The 20,109-nt window shown below is 40.0% G+C and overlaps 1 protein-coding gene across 2 annotated transcripts; it reads left to right on the top strand.

The window, feature by feature from the left end:
• Nucleotides 1–1,261: 1,261 nt before the first annotated feature.
• notum1a (notum, palmitoleoyl-protein carboxylesterase a) lies at nt 1,262–19,914 on the top strand. Of its 2 annotated transcripts, none has more exons than XM_027009141.3 (12): nt 1,262–1,389; nt 7,867–11,258; nt 13,487–13,539; nt 13,646–13,741; nt 13,973–14,033; nt 14,151–14,209; nt 14,406–14,508; nt 14,607–14,798; nt 15,882–15,979; nt 16,131–16,278; nt 16,423–16,470; nt 16,617–19,914. In XM_027009141.3, exons 2-12 carry the CDS (start codon nt 10,906–10,908, stop codon nt 16,921–16,923), a joined length of 1,518 nt encoding a protein of 505 aa, XP_026864942.2. In that variant the 5' UTR covers nt 1,262–1,389; nt 7,867–10,905; the 3' UTR covers nt 16,924–19,914. The 2 variants fall into 2 exon arrangements, with proteins under 2 accessions (XP_026864942.2, XP_081567161.1); XM_081711035.1 differs by lacking the exon at nt 1,262–1,389 and adding an exon at nt 1,427–4,228.
• The last annotated feature ends 195 nt before the right edge of the window (nt 19,915–20,109 follow it).

Raw genomic sequence — 20,109 nt, 5'->3', positions numbered from 1 at the left:
CTAAATCACTGTGCAATAACAATGTACCATGATAAATGTAACTCATCTGATTTGTCTGACTATAAGCCAAAACAGTAGAGGTTTGTTGTAACCAAGTTAATAAATCCAATTAACTCAGTGCGTGCATTGTCATCCAGAGGAAGGGGTCTGGACCAGGATCTCTGGAAAGCTCCATTCTGACAGTATCTATTGGAAAAAGCAATGTTTCACAAATATTAATTTAGAACTTTGTCAATTAATTCTACACAATGCAAGGCCGTAAATCCGGGTTTGTAACTTTAAGGTGAAAGATTAATATTCTCCTCTACAAATTCAAAGAAATTTGAAAAACCATAGGAAATTTTTTAATTATTAATTATGGTTTACATTGTTGCTGATTATGATCAATATATGTAAATCACTCTGGACATGACAGTCTGCCAAATGCTGAAAATATAAAATGTAAATGTTGTTGTCATTCATGGATTCCACATAAAGGTTCACAACCAACTAACCAAACTCATCTAACAGTACATCCTTTGCTGACAACACTGGCACACTCATTTGCACTGTTAAAAAATAAATGACTTTATGTGCTCAACTATTCCTTTTCTGTTTAAATTCTCAAGACAAAAGTAGAGAATAAAGATGCATTTATTTCAGCAGAACATAAAGCTAGAGGTTTTCCTGGAAAGCAATCAGGCAATGGAATGATGTCAATCTGATGACTGTCAGTGGGCTGAACCAAACTTAGCACTGACTGGGTTACATCAAACTTAGCACTGGCTGGGTTACATCAAACTTAAATACCACACACTAAAATATTAAAAGCATGACAGGATGGCTTCCAGAAGGGCATTATGTCAGTACCATTTACCGGTATAACATTTCACTGCCAAAAGAGTTAGTTCTGCTGCTAAAAATAAAATTCTGTAGCTTTTAAGTACACTTCAGTTGATAAATTGCACCAGTGTTGGGGGAATTAATTCTAACTCTATGTAAGATAATAAGAACAACCACTTTTATTGTTGTCTCGGTTGTGAAAATAACCATAGATTATAAATGATATTTTCCAAAACAATTTCCAAAATACTGTAGAGAAAGAATTTGTGTTTTTAAATAACACCGATAAAGCTGTTGTTACGGAAAGATGGATGTGTGTGTGTGTGTGTGTGTGTGTTCCAGATCCACTGGCAGGATTTCCACCCTGATTAAGACTCCGCCCCGTTCCTTGCCGGGTTTCCCAGCCAACTGTGTGGGCTATTCAGATGCCCCTCCCAGAAGCGAGAGAAAGGAGACTGTGTGTTAGTTTGGAGTTGTTTTGCTGAATTGAAAATTTGTATGTTTTGTGTATGACCTTGTTTTTCCCCATTTTTGGACTTCGTCTTTGGCTTCGCACCTCCTGCTTCGGTATCTGTGTTTATACACACACACACACACACACACATATATATATAGACATTGTTTGTTTGGTATTTTGGTGTTGGACACTGGGGGTAGGTAGTGACTGCCATTTTTGTTGGGTGTGAGTTTTGTCTCTGTTTTTGTGTTAGGGAGTTAGGAAAGTTTGTTGTAGGTTTCTTGTGTTAGGATTAGTTAGTGTGTAGTTTTATTTAATTAGTGTGGGTTTTGTTTATTATTTTGGTTTGGGTCACTCCTGAAGACATTTGCACCAGTATGTGTTTGTTTGTTTGTTTATGAATCATAACCTCCGTAAAATACACTGGTAGCCCAATGGGTGTTACGATGGGCTCAGCTCAGTGTTCGCCAGTGGCAGAGGCAGCTAACGACTCAGAGGCTGGTCTACGTATAGATCCCACTATGTCTCTGTTCCCTGGGGTAGATCCTATGCTAGCGGTGAAGTTGAAGGAGTTGGAGTTGGAGATAAAAGCAGCGTGAGACAGAACTATTACGTGTTAGGGCTGTACAGATTGAGATGGACAAGGAGGTGACACTGATGAGGATGAGGATGAGTATGGATCCCGAGAGGCCAGTGCCTCTTCCTCGGAAGCTTGCCTCACCTATGCCAGCCAGCCTGTCACAGGAATTTGTTCCGGTCCCTAAACCACGCTCTCCTCGAGTGGCCTTGGTCCCAACCAACTCTACTCCCGCTGCTGACAATTTTGATGCTACTCGTCAAATTGGCCTTGTGCCTGTTTTCAGGGAAAATGAGGTGGACGCCTATTTTTACATCTCTGAGATTGCCTAAGGACGTATGGTCATTTAATGCTACAGTGCAAACTAGTGGGCAAAGCACAAGAAGTGTGTTCTTCGCTAAGACTTGCACAGAGTTTAGACTATGAAGTTGTTAAAGCCACTGTTCTCCGAGCCTATGAGTTGGTTCCAGAGGCATACAGGCACAACTTTAGGTGGCTAGTAAAAACCCCCAACCAGACCTTCACTGAATTTGTAAGAGAAAAAACTGTTTGAAAGGTGTTCAGCCAGTGGTGTTACCACGTTTGATGAACAATGCTTGTAGAGGATTTCAAGCAGTCGCTTCCTGAGAATGGGGTGGGGACCTGAATGAACAGAAAGCTTGTACTTTGACAGTTGCAGCTACTTTGGCTGATGAATTTGTATTAACCCACAAAGCTGTTTTTAATTCCCCTGTATCCCACAGTCGTGCTCCAGCCCCATCGCAGAAACACAAGAACACACCTCCCTCGACTATAGCTTTGTCCCCAGTGGAAACACGAGAATGCTTTTACTGTCACGAGCATGGACATATAATAGCTAACTGTCCTGCTCTTAAGCGCAAGAATGCACGTGCTGCGGATGCTCCGAAAAAGCTCAACGCAGACCTGTTGTGGCAGTGACGTCCTAGTTCAAGGCGTTGAGTTAGGTATACTTAGGCTACCGCTGCACAATGATTTTATGTTCAGACAGTTACACTGGTGTTAAAGTGGCCGTTCATGCTGAATTACCAGTGAGTGGAGTTTCCTTTATACTTGGGAATGACATAGCTGGTGGGATTGTGTTCCCTGTACCCGAAGTTGCGGGAAACCCTATTGACTCTCAGCCTGATGGGCAGGGAACTGACTAAAACTGTGTGTTGACCTGTGCTCAGGCACGCAAGTTAGGTGACAGTTCCCTATCAGACACTTTCATGAATAATCCTTCTAATGATTCTGATGTTTCTGAAACTGTTCGTGATACTAACCCTATTGTACCTGCTCCGTTCATTTCGCATGAGCTGATGTCTAGGTCAAATCTTATTGCTGCACAGAGGTCTGATGAGACGCTAGCTCATTGCTTTAAACTGATTGATAGGAAAAATAAACCCTCAGGAATTCAAAGCAGTTGTTTCATTCAGAACCATGTGTTGGAGAACAACTAACCAAGAATGTGATTCTGTGACTCAAATAGTTGTTCCTTTGTCGTATCATTCCCACGCATCATCTCTAGCTCACGATCACCCCCTCTCTGGTCATATAGGAGTCAGAAACACTGAGTGGTCTATCTTGAAATATTTCTTCTGGCCATCAGTTAGATCTGATGTAGTAAAGTACTGAGGTACCTGTCATACCTGTCAAGTAGTTGGGAAACCTAATGAGGTTGTTCCATCCGCTTCACTGCGTCCCATCCCCGTTGTTGGTGGACCATTTTGAAAGAGGTTTAGTTTATTGTGTTGGACGCTTGCCAAAGACACACTCAGGGAATCATTATCTTTTTACCTTGATGTGTTCTGTTACGAGATATCCCGAAGCTATTCCTCTTTGTTCCCTAAAATCAAAAGCTGTGATCAAAGCACTGATTAAGTTCTGCACCACATTTGGCCTAGCCAAATGTATCCAGTCTGACCAAGGCACAAATTTTATGTCTAATCTATTCACACAGGTTACTTATGAGCTCAACATACAACATCAAGTATCCAGCACCCATCACCCAGGATCACAGGGTGCTTTGGAATGGTTACATCAAACCTTTAAGAATATGCTGAGGATGTATTGTTTGGAATGTGATAAAAATTGGGATGAGGGAGTCCCACTTTTATTTGCCATCCGTGACACTGTGAATGAATGTCTTGGTTTTAGCCCGAACACATTGCTCTTTGGACACGCTGTTCGAGGACCTCTTAAGGTCTTACATGAGAAGTGGCTGTCTGCCCCTGCTGTGTCTCTGTGACTTTGTTTCTAGGCTTTGTGACAGGCTACAGGCAGTTCGAGAAATAGCCAAGAAGAACCTGTGTTCTTCTCAGACCACCATGAAGATTAAATATGACAAAAAGGCAATCAATAGACAATTTGAGGTCAGTGAGAAAGTACACGCTCTTCTTCCCATTACTGGTTCTTCTCTCAATGCATGTTTTTCTGGTCCCTATGTGATCCTGTCTAAATTGTCTCCCACCAACTACGTGATGGCTACACTGAAACGACTACGAAAGTCGCGTGTGTGTCATATAAACATGTTGAAGCCCTACCGTGACCACACTAAGTAGACTGGTTCAGGATCCCCTTCTTGTAGTCCTGTTTCGGTTGTTGTAACCCCTACTGAATATGCCCCAGAACAGGATGGTTTGCATTTAGGTCGGAACTGTTTGCCTTGTGCTCGTCTGCCTAACTCAGAAGCATTAACACATCCCCCTGAAAAGTTGTCTGACTTGCCTTTAGCAGCCCATGCTGACCTCACCAGTCTCATTCAGAAATACCCCACATTATTTTCAAACGTTCCCACTAGTACTACTGTCCTTCAGCATGACATTGATGTTGCTTCTCATTTACCCATTAGACAACAACCGTATCGTACCAATCCCCAGAAACGTACATTGCTAAATCAAGAAACCAAGTATTTGTTAGAAAATCATCTTGCGATCCCTTGTGTTAGTCCTTGGTGTTCCCCATGCATTCTGGTGCCAAAACCAGATGGCACATACCACTTCTGCACAGAAAAATAAATGCAGTTACTGTTTCTGATTCCTTCCCAATGCCTAGAATGGAAAATTTGTGTGGATAAGATTGGTTCAGCAAGATTTGTAAGTAAGCTTGATTTACTTAAGGGATATTTGCAAGTTCCGTTAACCTCTTGTGCATCTGACATTTCGGCATTTGCTACCCCTGACTGTTTCCTACAATATACGGCAATATCCAATCTTAAAAATGCCCCTTCTACCTTTCAGCGTTTGATGACGACTATGATATTTTATGTGACATGCCTAACTGTGAAGTCTATTTGGATGATGTGGTTGTGTATACCAACACTTGGGAACAATATGTAAAGTTGCTTGATCTTGTTTTTAAGAAGCTACTGGATGCCTCCCTTGTTCTTAATCATGAAAAATGTGATTTTTGGTAAGAGCAAAGTTGCCTACTTGGGGAAATTAGTGGGTTGTGGTAGTGTGCATCCCCTTGATGCCCAAGTACAAGTCTCCCCCAGAGACGAAAAGACAACTCCAGCGCTTTTTGGGCATGGCAGGGTTTTATCGTTGCTTTTGTAGGAACTTCTCTGATGTTGTTTAACCCCTCACAAATTTGCTTCGTGACATCACCCCTTTTGAATGGTCACAACCCTGTCAAGATGCATTTGACTCAGTGAAAGCTTTGTTGTGCAGCACTCCTGTTCTAGCAACCCCTGATTTTACTCGTCCTTTTACACTTGAGGTAGATGCCAGTGGTAGTGGAGCCGGTGCTGTCCTCCTACAGGAGGACTCACAAGGCCTAGATCACCTTATTTGTTATTTTTCTAGAAGGTTTGTGAAACATCAGCTGGCCTATAGCACTATTGAAAAGGAAGACCTCGCGCTCCTCCTAGCATTACAACATTTTGAGATGTACCTTGGGGGTAGTCCAGACCCCATCACCGTATACACTGATCATAATCTGCTCGTGTTCTTGCAGAATATGGCTAATGCCAATCAACGCTTAATGCGTTGGTCTCTGATCATCCAAGGGTTTAATATTGACATCAAACATAAAAAGGGTTCAGAAAATGTAGTGGCAGATGCTCTTTCTAGATGTTGATGGTTTGGGCTTGTTTTGTTGTTTGTGTGCTGGAGCATCTTCTGGAAGTCTGCACTTATGGGGAGGGGTGTTACGAAAAGATCTGTGTGTCTTCCAGATGCACTGCCAGGATTTCCACCCTGATTGAGACTCTGCCCTGTTCCTTGCCGGGTTTCCCTGCCAACTGTGTGGGTTATTTAAAGGCCCCTCCCAGAAGAGAAAGAGAAGAGAGAAAAAGGAAACTTGGTTTGGAGTTGTTATGCTGAATTGAAAATGTGTATGATTTGTGTATGACCTTGTTTTTCCCCATTTTTGGACTTCGTCATTGGCTTCGCCCCTCCTGCTTTGGTGTCTGTGGGTCTGTCTGTCTGTGGGTCTGTCTGTCTGTCTGTCTGTGGGTCTGTCTGTCTGTCTGTGGGTCTGTCTGTCTCTGTCTGTGTATAGATAGTGTAAATATTTTGTTTGGTGTTGGACACTGGTGGTAGGGAGTGACTGCCATTTTTGTTGGGTGTGGGTTTTGTCTCTGTTAGGGAGTTAGGAAAGTTTTGTTGTAGGTTTCTTGTGTTATGATTAGTTAGTATGGGTTTTGTTTATTTTGGCTTGGGTCACTCCTGAAGACATTTGCACCAGTATGTGTGGGTTTGTTTGGTTTATGAATCATAACCTCTGTAAAATACACTGAAAAACAACTTCCATTTGTGCTTGTTTTTGTTGCTCACTTTTTCACAGCTTCCATTATATTAGCTGTTGGTACTTCTTTATCCTTGTTACGACCTTGTTAGCAAGTTTCAGAGTAGATTCATTGTAAGTTTTAATGTGCTCTTTATATTCCATTATCTGTGTTTGAAGCATTTTCTGTATTATTTTACAGTTCTTCACTTTTCAACAGCAAATCTTGAAATTGTTTTTGTCTGCATGCAGAGAATGATCTACAAGGAGTTAGGATGGGTAATAATATTAATAGACTTACAATTCCACTTAATCATATGAGCAGCAGGATAGGAGACTTTTCTGTTGGTTCACCCTCAAAGCATGACAGCCTTCTTCTGGTGGAAGGAAGCCCCCAGCCTCATGCCCCTGTACCCCTCAAGCATCTTGTTCACACACATGCACATTGCAAGCAATATAGCAGATGGTGTGATTAGTTTCACTGCAAGTCACAGGAATGCACACTGCTTCCTTATTGTAGATTCTATGCCAAAGTTTTTATTTCAAAATATACTTAAATATACTTTTCATGACCCAGTGTACAGACTACTAGTCTTTATCAACTTAAGGCACTTGCAAATCAGCAGATTGTTTACACCCTAAATATCTATTAGCCTCACAAACAAATAGCACTCACCCATTTAAACCAATTAGTATGCAACCTGACAACATCTAATAAACCTCCTGTGCCAGGGACACACCAAAGAAGCGCTACCCTGTCTTGAACTGATTAGTTAATATCGAAAGGGGCATCATCTGCATCCAATAGAGGGCTTCTTGTTATGAAAGCAGAGTCTGCACAACAGATGTGTACCACCTCTTTTCTCTCTACACAAGTCCACACCCTCAGTGATGCCTCCAGACTGAGTCGGGGTTAGGGTTCTTCTCTGGGTACCACAGAATACATGGAGAATGTAGACCCTTAAAACTAAAGATCCCCCATAAACCTGCTAACACACAATTACCACATTCCAAGATTAAAGATCCCAATAGGAGCCTCATCCCCAAAATTTTAGCATTACCCCAGTTAAATCTATGAGACCTAAATATTATTCTTCAGATTTCAGTGTTCAACAACTAAAAATGGGCACATTTGAATTCCTTTATTTGAAGATGCATTTCTATACATGAAACCAAAAACAAGACTTCAAGCTTGAACTTCACAAATATGTGAAAGAATGTCTTTTGAAATATGAATGTGAAATAAGAGATTTTCTAAGTGTCAATCTCTGCTTTGTTCTAGGCTGAAGCCCTGCACCTGTTTCTGATGATGGAAGCTGGAGCTTGTCCCTTTCAAGAACCTGATCCCTCTTGATCTCTCTGCTGTAACTTGACCTAACAGTTCCAACTAGCAGGGTTTGATCAGCAAGGATGGACCCTCCTCACCAACAGCATGTGAGACATGAGACCCTCCTCACCAACAGCACATGAGACATGAGAGTCAAGCAAATGAAGCGCAAGGAGAGCAGAAGGGACAGGGATGTGAGAGCTTGCGGAGGACAGTCTCCATCTTATTGTCTGTTGCCGTCTCTCTGTCTCCCTCTCTGTGTCTGCCTTTCTTTCTCTCTCTGTCTTTGTGTGATGTGTTCATATCTGTGATGTGTCTGAAAACTAGGCATGATGGTCACGTGGGCAGCTCTGCCAGGCCAAAGTTAACCAGTAAAACCTGTGGATCTGTGAAGGGCACATGCAACTGATCAGAGATGAAAGAGTGACTTTGACTTTCATAGGGGGCTGGAGTCAGGCGAAAAGGGTGGTGCTGGTGGGCTGGTAGGACATCTTTGAAGCCACTGCATTCACAACAGCTGGGTCACTTTCACATGACATAATTCTGAGTTTAATCCATCTGGCCTCAGGTGGGAAAAAGAGCAACCTAAGGTTTTAGGTTTAATGACACGTTGTCTGCTTTATTCCACTATTAAACAGGAACTACCACTTTTAAAGTAAGCATATCCGATTTTACTGTCAAATTATGTGGGTCACCACACGAGTGCAACAGCTAAGGAAAGTTGCGTGGGATTTTCATAAATGGCATATAATAAAAGCAAGAGGTGTGGGTCAAAGTAACTAAACTCAATCAGACCCTTCCCTCCTTAGCCCGGTTATACAAGTATTTTGTTTGAAGTTTCGCAATGAATACCGACAGCCCTGTTAGTGTGACTTCATATTAGGGCTACGACGCTACAACAGCAACTCAAGGTGCGTCACATACAATTATATTTTGCTTTCGGTTTCATCACTTCAGTACTGTTATGCGATCTCTCATTGTCCTATTACTTTTTTTTTTTCATTTTTTGCATGTTAATCAAATGTATAGATAATGTATAGATTTATTCAAAGACTCATGTCTTGTTGAATAAAACTTAAATTGGAGCACAAGCATTCGCAACAATAATGCGATAGCTCAGGAGTCTACTACTAAAGCAGACTACATATTTAAATTCATCTAATAAAAAATACGATAGATCTATTTCAGCTGCACTTTACAGAGATCTGCTGTAGAAGATGAAATGCAAATTCTACAGCGATCTTATCTGTGTAAAGCTTTTTTGTCCAAACGTAAACATACAATTTTTTTAACATCTTGATATTTATAACCTAAAATACCGCTTGTGTTATTTATGTAGAATACTTTACGACTCGCAACACTGTTGAACCAGTGTTGTGTAACTGGCAGACTATGGCTGGAATAGGAGTGTTGAATTATCACGTTTCTGTATCTGAATAGAGGGTGACTGGTCTATTCTTTTCGTGATTAGCATTTAAACAAAAGCGGACTCGTGGAAAGTCACTCAGTGAATTACCGCCAAAGGGTGGGTTCCTCTGTTACCACGGTGTTACATAAATGAAAGTTAGACTACTGGTTTGAAACAACAGGGCTCTGTAAAGTTAAGTGTCCCATTATCATTGGGCGTTTGGGCTATCTTTGATCTTGCCGCTCCATGACCGATGAATCCCGGTGTGAGGATCCCCGAAGTCCGTCACGCCCTAATGTAAACTATTTAATGTGCGAAACGGTTAATTAAGACATCACAAACCTCGGCTCCCAAACCAGTGATCCAAGCCTCATGATAATGATAAACGAATTATCACTCTGATTTGAAAATAGGGATGGGATCCTGGTAGATATGTCTACAGCGAAACTGTATTTGCCTATAAGGTTTACTAGACTAAATGTAGTCCTAGAAATAATTTTATTAGGCCCAGCCTATAGGCTAAATCTACGTAATGTGGTGTCTGCCACACTATCCCGCAAAAGCCTACTATTTTTCAACACCGATCAAGTTTGTAGCTCACTCTTCCCCATATCAGTTTCATCAGTCCTTCAATTCGGTCGGGCCTATTTAATAAAGATATTGTCTTCTAGCTCTGTGATTTCGCATGTGCCCGACATGCAAATAGGCTACAACGAAGATGGCTTTTTAGAATTGGATACTTATGGGTTATTTGATTAGGTTCCTATACACCTAGGTTCTATGAATAGAAGTGATCAAGGTGACTGGCGAACAACACTCGAGAGATGGTCATCTATAGTCTTATTTATATCATGTATAACAACAACAACAATTATTCTTTTTGGTGGTGGTGGTGGTGGTAGTAGGAATAATAGCAGTAGTAGTATTTTTATTTGATCTGATTTACACTATAAACTAGAGTGGAGTGTCTTTAAGCATTTTTTCAGTCACCGTTATTGTATTTTGTTATACATAAGACACAAAAGCGAGTCTCGCTCTGTAAAATCGTGTGGATTAGGAAACGGGCATTTCAAGGCCAATAAAACTACCGCATCAAATAAAACATCGTGGATCAAAGGATCCAAAGCACGAGCGCTTTTTTTCAGTAAATTAAAAGGGTGGAAGGATGTGGAGGTCTCGTCTGACCGCGCCCCATGGCCTGCCCTCTCCCGCTATTGGTTCTAAGAAATGGGAAGGGGTAAACGTTTAAACAAAACCCAGGCCGTAATTTACGCACAGGTATTCGCGATAGCAACTCTACGCGACGAGGTGGTACGGCTCAGTACATATATACGGTGAATCTCGGACTACTGGAAACGATTGAAGGTTACTTTTATATTTTTACATGCAAGAAAACTGCAATAAAGAAGTCTGTTTAGTGAGAACATTCGTTAATGGTAATATTTAGCTCAGCTGAGTGAAATCACCTGTTCCACTGAGGAACGCCAGCAGCTGGTCCTCCTGGTCCCCTACAGTTCATTTTGAATGAATTGCTTTTTTTGAACCGGCATTTTAACATTAATTAGACGTGTAACCATTTGAGGGAGATGCACAAGAAGCGTCACCAGAAGAAGATAACGGTGATGAATTTGATACATTCCGCGCTGATGTTGGGACTCTTGCAATCCGGAGCTCTTGGCGCGAGAAGATTTCGAGGAGGTCGCAACCCCCAGTTGCGACGAGTGCTGTCTTCCGCTCCCTACCGAGATCGTGGAGACACAACAGAGAGCTTTTCACTGGATTTCACGGCAGTTGAAGAAAATATGGACAGTTTTATGACTCAGGTGAAGAACTTGGCGCAGTCTCTCTACCCGTGCTCTGCGCAAAAGCTTGATCATGACATGAAGTTGAATTTTGTGGAAAATACATCCGTCACTTGCAACGACGGAACTCCAGCCGGGTAAGTCATTTTGTGTGCGCTTTCTACTGCCAGAATTACATTTGAGGACCACAGGTGCTTGGAGCAGGTGGGCGGGGCACAGCGCAAAGATCAACCAAATTCCTAGCCAGAAAAAGTGGACCTAGATTTGATTGCTGTTGCCTTTTCCGACTAATCATAGTAATTTCTTGAAATGTCTGTAGTACAAGTAATCCTCCGCCAGGCATGTATGAATAAAAATTAATAAAGATAATTAAAATTTAAGGTGTTCTTTGCCTGAGTCTTCCCATACAAATATGATAATGTAGATTTACCTTAACTAAAGTTTTTGTTAATCCATGTAGTGCTATACTAGTCCTATGCTATTATACTAGTTCTCTAGTTTCAATGCTGTCCAGCAATATAACGTTTTGTGTATATACTTCCACCTTTTGTCATCATAACACCGTCACGTTTTTCTCAATGTCTGACCAACTATCTAAAGGAACACTCCTATAATCACCCCCCACCCACCGAGGCTCAGTTAACGCTTGATCCCTTAATGTTGTGGTGGTGGTGGTGGTGGGTTTTTTTTTTTGTTTTTTTTTTCCCATTCATTATATACAGCACTCGTGTACTGATTTGGTTTATGCTAGTGACATGCAGTACCAATTCTTCTACTGTTGTAATAAAATAATTGGTGTATTTTAAAGTTTTTTTTACTTTTAAATAACTAACATAAATGTACAAGATGATTCCTACATAATGGTTGCGTATTTTCTGTTAAAGGCACACTGCCCACATTTTATGAGAGCATCGAGTTTTTAGACGTCATATAAGCAACTGCTACTATCTCCAGAAACGTCTGGGCAATTGGAGTATACATTTCGCCAAATGAGAGCAAAAACAGAGCCTAAAATATACACGCGTCTATCGTAAACAAAATGTTGAGTTTTTTTGTTTGTTTTTGCTTTTTTACTTGGATTGCTATGCAGCATTGATTTACTTGGAACTGTTTAATCAACTCAAAAATAAATGAAACAGTCTTTATAAATAACACAAATCACTGAGCCACCACCTAATATGCATATGGTGGATAACAGAATCATGGCGATTCTGCTGAATGGTTTTAGTATCCTCTGAGCGTTAATGCACTTTAGAGAACAAAGCACTAGGGGGGCATTATAGTATCCATCAGCTCTGGTTTAATGTCATGGGTTAGACTGGCAGAAGGTAGCTTGTGTGTAATGTATTGTTAAGCTATGTTCAGAATTGCTGGTGTTTCTCTTGTTGCTCCCAAACGAAGCAATCAGATAATGGGTTACAAATGCACTAAACGTGCATACAATTATCATTTTATTTGACATATTAATCAAATAAGATGGTAGTTAAGGTAAAGATTTTGAATATCTATTTGTTGTCATTTGACGTTCCCACCACTGTTGAGTTTCTGCTCAAAATCTATTCACTCAAAAGATTCATTATCGAGACCTGCCTGAACTGAATTGTATTAATGGCTTTTACTAATTGTATTACCAAGTTGTTTCCATACTTAGTTTGGGGAAAATATCAATGCAATATAGCAAAAGAATACGTGAAGTTCTCTGTAGCTCTTCTGTGCATGTTGTGACCTTCGTGTTTCACAGCATGCGCGGCAACACTGGCAGTGTCAGTGCTGCGAGTCTGTGAGCCGCTGTGCTAAAGCAGTGACTTCAGTGTAGTCGTAGACCTAGTCGTAGATCTAGACGCAGGATTATAACAGCCGCAGTAACGGTGCTGTCTCGTCACCATTCCCACCACTCTGTAGTTCAATGGCAAGCTTTAGAATGCAGGTTCTTGTCTATTACATGAAGTTATGCTTTTACTCTGCGCTGCATTTAGATATTATGTAACTGCAAGATGACAGGATGCTGATTTGATGCAGTGATTTACAGTTTTTGTGTTACAGTTCCATCTCAGCCATACAGATAAACATCTTAATGGAAGCTGTTGGTTTGGGTTACAAGTTGCCTTTATAAACTGCTATAAGGGCAACCTGTACATATACCTTTTATAACCCACCCTGCCCTGATTTTACCCCTCCCATGCACACAAAGAATCTTAACCAAGATCATAGAAAGCTGGAACTAGATATCATGCATGGTGCTACATTGCCCTGATATACTGATAATTCCTGCAATATTGTGAACATGATCTAAAGTAGTTGTGGTACCACCTCAGACACTTGTAGTTGTGGGTAAGTTTGTTGGGTCTCTGCTGTCTCCACATAGGTACTACTTTAAGGAGTCAAAGGGAAGCAGAAGATGGCTGGTGTTTCTGGAGGGTAAGCACAAAGTTACAAAACCAGCATGGATTCATACCGATACCTTGCGATGCCAGAATTATATGCTAAATCCTATTAAACATAAAGGGTGTGTCTTATTCTGCAGGTGGGTGGTACTGTTTCAACAAGGAGAACTGTGACAGCCGATATGAGACGATGAGGAGACTCATGAGCTCTTCAAAATGGCCTCAGACCAAAACGGGTGAGATCCATAACCTTAATAATTCTGCTTTACAGATCAGTGCACCTATAAAGAGCTTTTAAATCCATCAAGCTCCTAAAGTGTTTCCACCAAAATATGAATTGAGTAGCTAAAGCAAAAATCAGTAGCTAAAAATTGTATGTTTCCATAATGATGAAGAGGGGCTCCTATTCACAACAGATGAGAGACTGGAACACATGGTGTAGCTACTGTCTGTCTTCTCTTTTACAGGCACAGGTATTCTGTCTCCACTCCCAGAGGAAAACCCTCACTGGTGGAATGCCAACATGGTGTGAGTACTTCATTGGTTTCTTATGTATGGCTTATGTAGCTAGATTTTCAAATAACTATTCACATGAATGACATTTGATTTGGAGGGGTTGGAAAGAAATCATATCTTTCGCCTCAGGTTCATTCCGTATTGCTCCAGTGATGTGTGGAGTGGAGCCATTACAAAAACAGAACAAAGTAAGTCAGCTCAGACTGTAATTGCAATAAAAAGTTAGTTCATTCCTCTAAAGGTGGGATCCATGGGCTCACCAATTTTGTTTCAATTCTGTGAAATTGAAAGCTGAATGGCACTGTCTTATTTATGCATTCAATACTGTTGTATTATCATGGTTTCAGGTAGCTTTTTATCTTATTTTGTATTTGTGGTTTGCAGATGACTATGCCTTCATGGGTTCTCTCATCATAAGAGAAGTGGTTAAGGACCTGCTGAGTAAAGGTCTGGACAATGGCAAGATTCTTCTCTTAGCTGGAAGCAGGTTAGTGTGTGTTAAGGCTCAAGTGTTGATAATTAAGAAAATCCTCCAGTTCTCTGAGACGGCTGTGCTCATTCTTTGTGTTTGGGGGTTTTCTGAAGTGCGGGTGGTACCGGGGTTCTTCTGAATTTGGACCCTGTGGCTGAGCTTCTGGAAGAGCTGGGTTATCCAAACATCCAAGTGAGGGGTCTGTCTGACTCAGGCTGGTTTCTGGACAACAAGCAATATCGCTTCACTGATTGTGTGGACACCATTAGCTGTGCTCCTATAGAGGCTATCAAGAGAGGCATCAAGTAAGGAAAATTTCTCATGTTAAACATACTAGTTAAAGGTTTATTAATTTCAATCTGTATGCATTAGTTGTCTCCAGGAAAGATCACTGATCGTGGACCAAACTTGATGGTATTCTAAAAGATATAAAATAATTGGTTATCAAATGCTAGAAATTGTATATCATTGTTGATTGCCAGCAATGATATGAATTCAGAATGTAGGAGACATCTCAAATGCAGATAAATGTAACATTATGGCTTTTTCCCTCCTCCATCTAAAGATGTATCAAAGTCCTGGCTTCTACTAAAAACATTCTTAAGGGCTACTACTAAAATTGGATAGTGAACCAAGCTCAATATTTTCTTCATACAGGCTGTGTTTAAAAAAACTTGAACTTTATGGGTATCACAAAGGTAGATGTCAAGCTTAAGCCTTGTGTTCACATTTCAGCATCAAATAAATGTGCTTACATCTGCTGACTTCTAATGTGTGGAACAGTCAAGCAACGTGAAGTATGTTCAGCCACACCTTCCACGAGTTTGCCCAGTGGCGTGAACAATGATATGATATTTATTTATTTATTTTTAACACTTTTAAGGGTCACAATTTTGATTATTGCTTTAATTAAAAGGTTTCTCTTGGGTTTGATTATTAACCGATAAGATTTTTCCCACTTACTTGGGCTAAACTGTGAATGAACCTTCCCCAGAGCAGATTAGGTGTGGCACGTAGTTGTAGTAATTAAGAGATGTTCAGCCACTGTCCTTATACTGTCAAAGCTATTTTATAACATTAAGTATCATTAAATCCTGGAAGCGATGATGATCATTTGCATGGAGAAATCATGCAATCCATGACTGTGGATCAGCAGCTAAAAGTTTTAACATAGTCTGGCTTGTAGCCTTGTTAAACAATCAGGAAACTTCTATATGATGAGGATTACTTCTCATATTTGATGTACTGTGTACATATGAAGTCACGCTCCAAGTGTGCATGTCTGTGGCAGTAGGAACCTTAGAGGTTTGGATGGAGGCTTTTGGGTTGATTACCCAACAAAATCCTACTCTGTGAATTTAAATTAATGGTAGAACTCTCTGTGGCAGGTACTGGGGAGGTGTGGTGCCCAAGCGCTGTAGACAAGCACATGAAGGGAGTGAATGGAATTGTTTCTTTGGTTACAGAGTTTACCCCACGATTAAACGTAAGTGACTGTAAAGCAAAAAGCACACAGCTTAGTAATGAGAGCATGCTAAATTTACATGTGCCATTATGTTTTGATTTCTGGGTTGTGCACGTGTGTCTCTTGTATATCTGCCTTGTGGTGTTTTTTCATTGTTTCAATTGTTTCTTAGGACCTGTGTTTGTGGTGCAGTGGCTTTTTGATGAGGCCCAGCTGACTGTGGACAACATCCACCTCACAGGGCAGCCTGTGCAGGAGGACCAGTGGCGTTACATCCAGAACCTTGGTATCGAGCTCAGGAACACCCTCAAAGATGTCCCGTAAGCACAAGCGAAACTTTAGAACTCACATGCCTAGAGGCAGTTGGAGGAACTACATCTCACTCACCTGCTGTCCCAGATATGAGAGACTTTTTTTGTAAAATGTGTGTTAAATGCCTTCTCCTCTGCTCTGTTTTTTTCCAGGGCTATGTTTGCACCAGCATGCCTCTCGCATGAGGTCATCACCAGAAAGTAAGAGTTTAATCTTGCTAACATAAACTATTCCTTTAATATATTCCATACACACACGCGCGCACACACACACGTGTGTGTATAACTTGGTCTCATATTAAATTGGAAAATCTTTGAACAACAGCGCCCTCTAATGTCTATTCCAGTTACTGGATCGACATACAAGTGAAAGGGACTTCTCTGCCCAGAGCGCTGCACTGCTGGGACCGCAGTCTGCATGACAACAGCCGAAACAATAAGGCCCCACCCAGGGGTTGCCCCATGCATTTAATTGACAGCTGCCCATGGCCCCACTGCAACCCGACATGTCCTACTATCCGAGACCAGGCTACAGGACAGGAGATGAACGTCATCCAGTTTCTCATGCACATGGGCTTTGATGTGCAGAAGATGGCCCAGCAACAGGGTATGGACCCCAGCAAGCTACTTGGCATGCTCAGTAATGGCAGCTAAACCTCATGACCATGGGAGGAGCTATTCCATGCCTGGGTGGTACTTCCTGTCTGGCTGTCTTTATAATACCTCTGAACAATGACCTTTGTCCCTTGTAGCCCTAACATGCCCCTTAACCTTCTTATAAACCCCTTCCTTCCCCCAGGATCACATTCTAGTTTCACTGAAGGGCTCCTTTCCTTCCTTTCATTAGCATTGTCCTTTGTTGAAGCTGGTCTAATAAGAGTGTCAGACTTCTGCTTTGCTCTCATGCATCCTATATATTTGAAGGAGTTTGATTTGAAGGACAGGGAGACATTAGAGAACCCTTGAACAAAGATTCAGATTTAGGTAGCTTCTGTCAGGTCCACCTCCGTGAAAGACATTGGCTGCTCACTTTGAAACTAATCCAATCCAGTGCACAGCTGCAGAGGAGACTTTAATAACACCCAATTCGAGGCATACCTCTTGCCTCTTAAAGAAACACCAAAACCTCACCCCAGAATGCTAGTGAAGGCTAGCATTAGCATGTCAGGACTTAGAAATGCTAAAGACCTCATAATATTCCTTCAGGGCACAGTTGCTAACTACAGCTAAAACAAATTTCAAACATAACTACTGTGTGGGGTTTGTTTTGTGGTTTGGTTTTTTTTGTTTGGTTTTTTTTGAGTAGTAATTTTCACTTGTTCCTCATATTCCTCTAGTTTCTCTGAACATTCTAGACTTGTGGTAATACCTTTTTGTTTGATTAATTTATTTTTGTTTTGGTAGTACACAAGCTTCTTTTGTCTGTGTAGACTCTCAGTAAGTTGAGTCTCACGTTTGACTTTCCACCCCCATTTCAAACTGTGTGCAATGTTGGTCTTGGAATAGTCTGAGACCTTTGCTCTAAATTGTATAGCCTGTCCAACATTCTACTAGTTTTCATTCATTTCTAGCCACATCAACATTTTTGGGTGACGTGTTCTTTAATTTTCAAGTATGATGAATGTAATCCAGTTTTAAGGATTTTCAACCTTGTTCATATTTTTACTTTTTTACCAGTCAATTGAAAGAGAAGAAAGTACAACACAGTGGTCAGGGCTGAGATATAGTTTAGCTATGTAGTTATATGATTAGAGAATGATGGCTTTAAGGAGTCTTCTAAAGAAGCACATGGGGCACTGGATCATCAACTCTGTATATGAAGGCCTGAAACTAAGCTTTGATCCATATTTAAGTGTCTTGGAGTAAGTGCATAAGTTGGATAAGCTAACTTCCATTCATGTAATTATATTAATTAAAAAGTACACAAAAATAGCACTAAGGTTAATGCTATATTCTGCCATTCCTTGTTACACAAAACTGGGGGCAAGATTGGAGAGGAAAGGGGGGGGGAGTGTACTTCCACAGATGACATGAGGAGAACAGTAGGCATTTAGATGCCTAACTGCAGTTTCTTTGTATCACTGAATTCTTTGTATTTTTTGGCCAACCTTTTCTGTTTAACAAATGTGATGAAACCAAGCGTTGATGGTGGGAGTTTCAGTCCTGCTACAAAGTGTAATTAAAGAGGCTCCAGACTCTCAATCAGGAAGCCTCTATATGAAGAGGATTACTTTTCATATGCACGCCATACATCAAATGGGTCACGCACTGTGTGAATGTCTTTGGAGGCAGGAGCTTTAGAGAAAGTTTTCAAAGGAGGCTTTTGGGTTGGTTATACCAGTTTTCCAATGGAATAAAGAAAACAGAGAAAAATAAATAAATAAATTGAATTTCTCCTCTGTTTGCTGCTTCCACAGTGCTTCCTTTGCTTGTACAGCCTCCTTTCAGTTCATACAAGCATTAGGTCATTAGTTTAAGCATAATTCCATTACTCAGGTCAGTTTCTGTTCATTTCCTGATGTGCCTGAAAATAGATTATATAAAATATATATGTAGTTGTAATTGCAGTGAAGTACACAGATTTATATATAAAACAAAATATTAAACATGAATTCTCTTACAATATTACTACCACAAAAATTAAAGGAAATGTTAACCAATATTCAAATCTTTACCCACATATACTTAACTAAAGATTTAAAGAATATGTGTGTTATAGTATGTGTACTAGGTCAAGAGTTGTACAGCATTTGGGATTCTCAGCTTCAGAAATATTCTCTCTTTCCACTCTACAGTCAAGGCAAGCACACCTTAATTTTTGCATAATGGTTGAACATTTCCTTTCATTTTAACTCTCAACACAATGTCAAATTTCTATAAGTGCTCATTTTTGTATTGTTTTTTCATAAGCATTTACCTCTGTACAGATGTTATGTTTTTTTATTGGCTTTCTTCAGTGAGACACTCTGGATTATTAAAATATTTAATAGGAAATTCACTTTTTAATATAAAATTCATGTAATTTCATTTAGGAAAACACCCATTTCACAAAATGCAGAGAAGAAAATGAATTACTGATTTATTTTGTTCTGTAACATATTTTTAACAAAGGAACTCAAAGCTACATTAGTAATTTACATATTTATTTTATGTAAGTCATATTTATGATTTTTTTTCACAGATATTTTCACAGAGAAGCGATTCATTGTAAATTGTAAATATTTATATATTATATATATATATATATATTATTTTTTTTCCATTGTCATCTGCATGTATTTGTATCAGCAGTAACACAGTTATTACAGTTATTCCAAAGAAATTTTTGCAATTGTGTCCTCATTGTGTTACTAAATTCACCTGCATACACTAGTGATGTAAGCATGCAGACTAGTCATTTTTTATTTCACAAAAATATTAACACATTTTATTTAGAAAGTATTTTAAATAACCTAAAATTATATTACTACTACTAATTGTATTTTTATTAATTATTAACACAATTCTTAATTTTAATTCTAAACTAATTCTTGATAAACATTATTTTGATCAACATCACAAGAAGTCACAAAAAATACCAACATTTGTGAAACATGTATTGTGCATTTAAAAGCTTAGATCAACACTGAATAAAAATAACTTTGACTACCAAACAGCTGTGCTTACACTTTCCATTCTGAGCACCCGTAAAGTCCAAAGTCAATGACCCTTTTTAATACACAGTGTTCTCACTGAAACTCCCTTATATCCCATTTGATTTTGCTGTAGTGTTTCCAGAAATTATGGAACTATGGAAATGTGGAGATTAGAAACAATTCAGATACACTTCAAGTTTATTGA

The sequence above is a fragment of the Electrophorus electricus genome, chromosome 3 (genome assembly GCF_041902795.1).
Source record: "Electrophorus electricus isolate QZ-2024a chromosome 3, ASM4190279v1, whole genome shotgun sequence".
Classification (NCBI taxonomy): domain Eukaryota; kingdom Metazoa; phylum Chordata; class Actinopteri; order Gymnotiformes; family Gymnotidae; genus Electrophorus; species Electrophorus electricus.
This window is presented reverse-complemented; position numbering and strand designations above follow the sequence as displayed.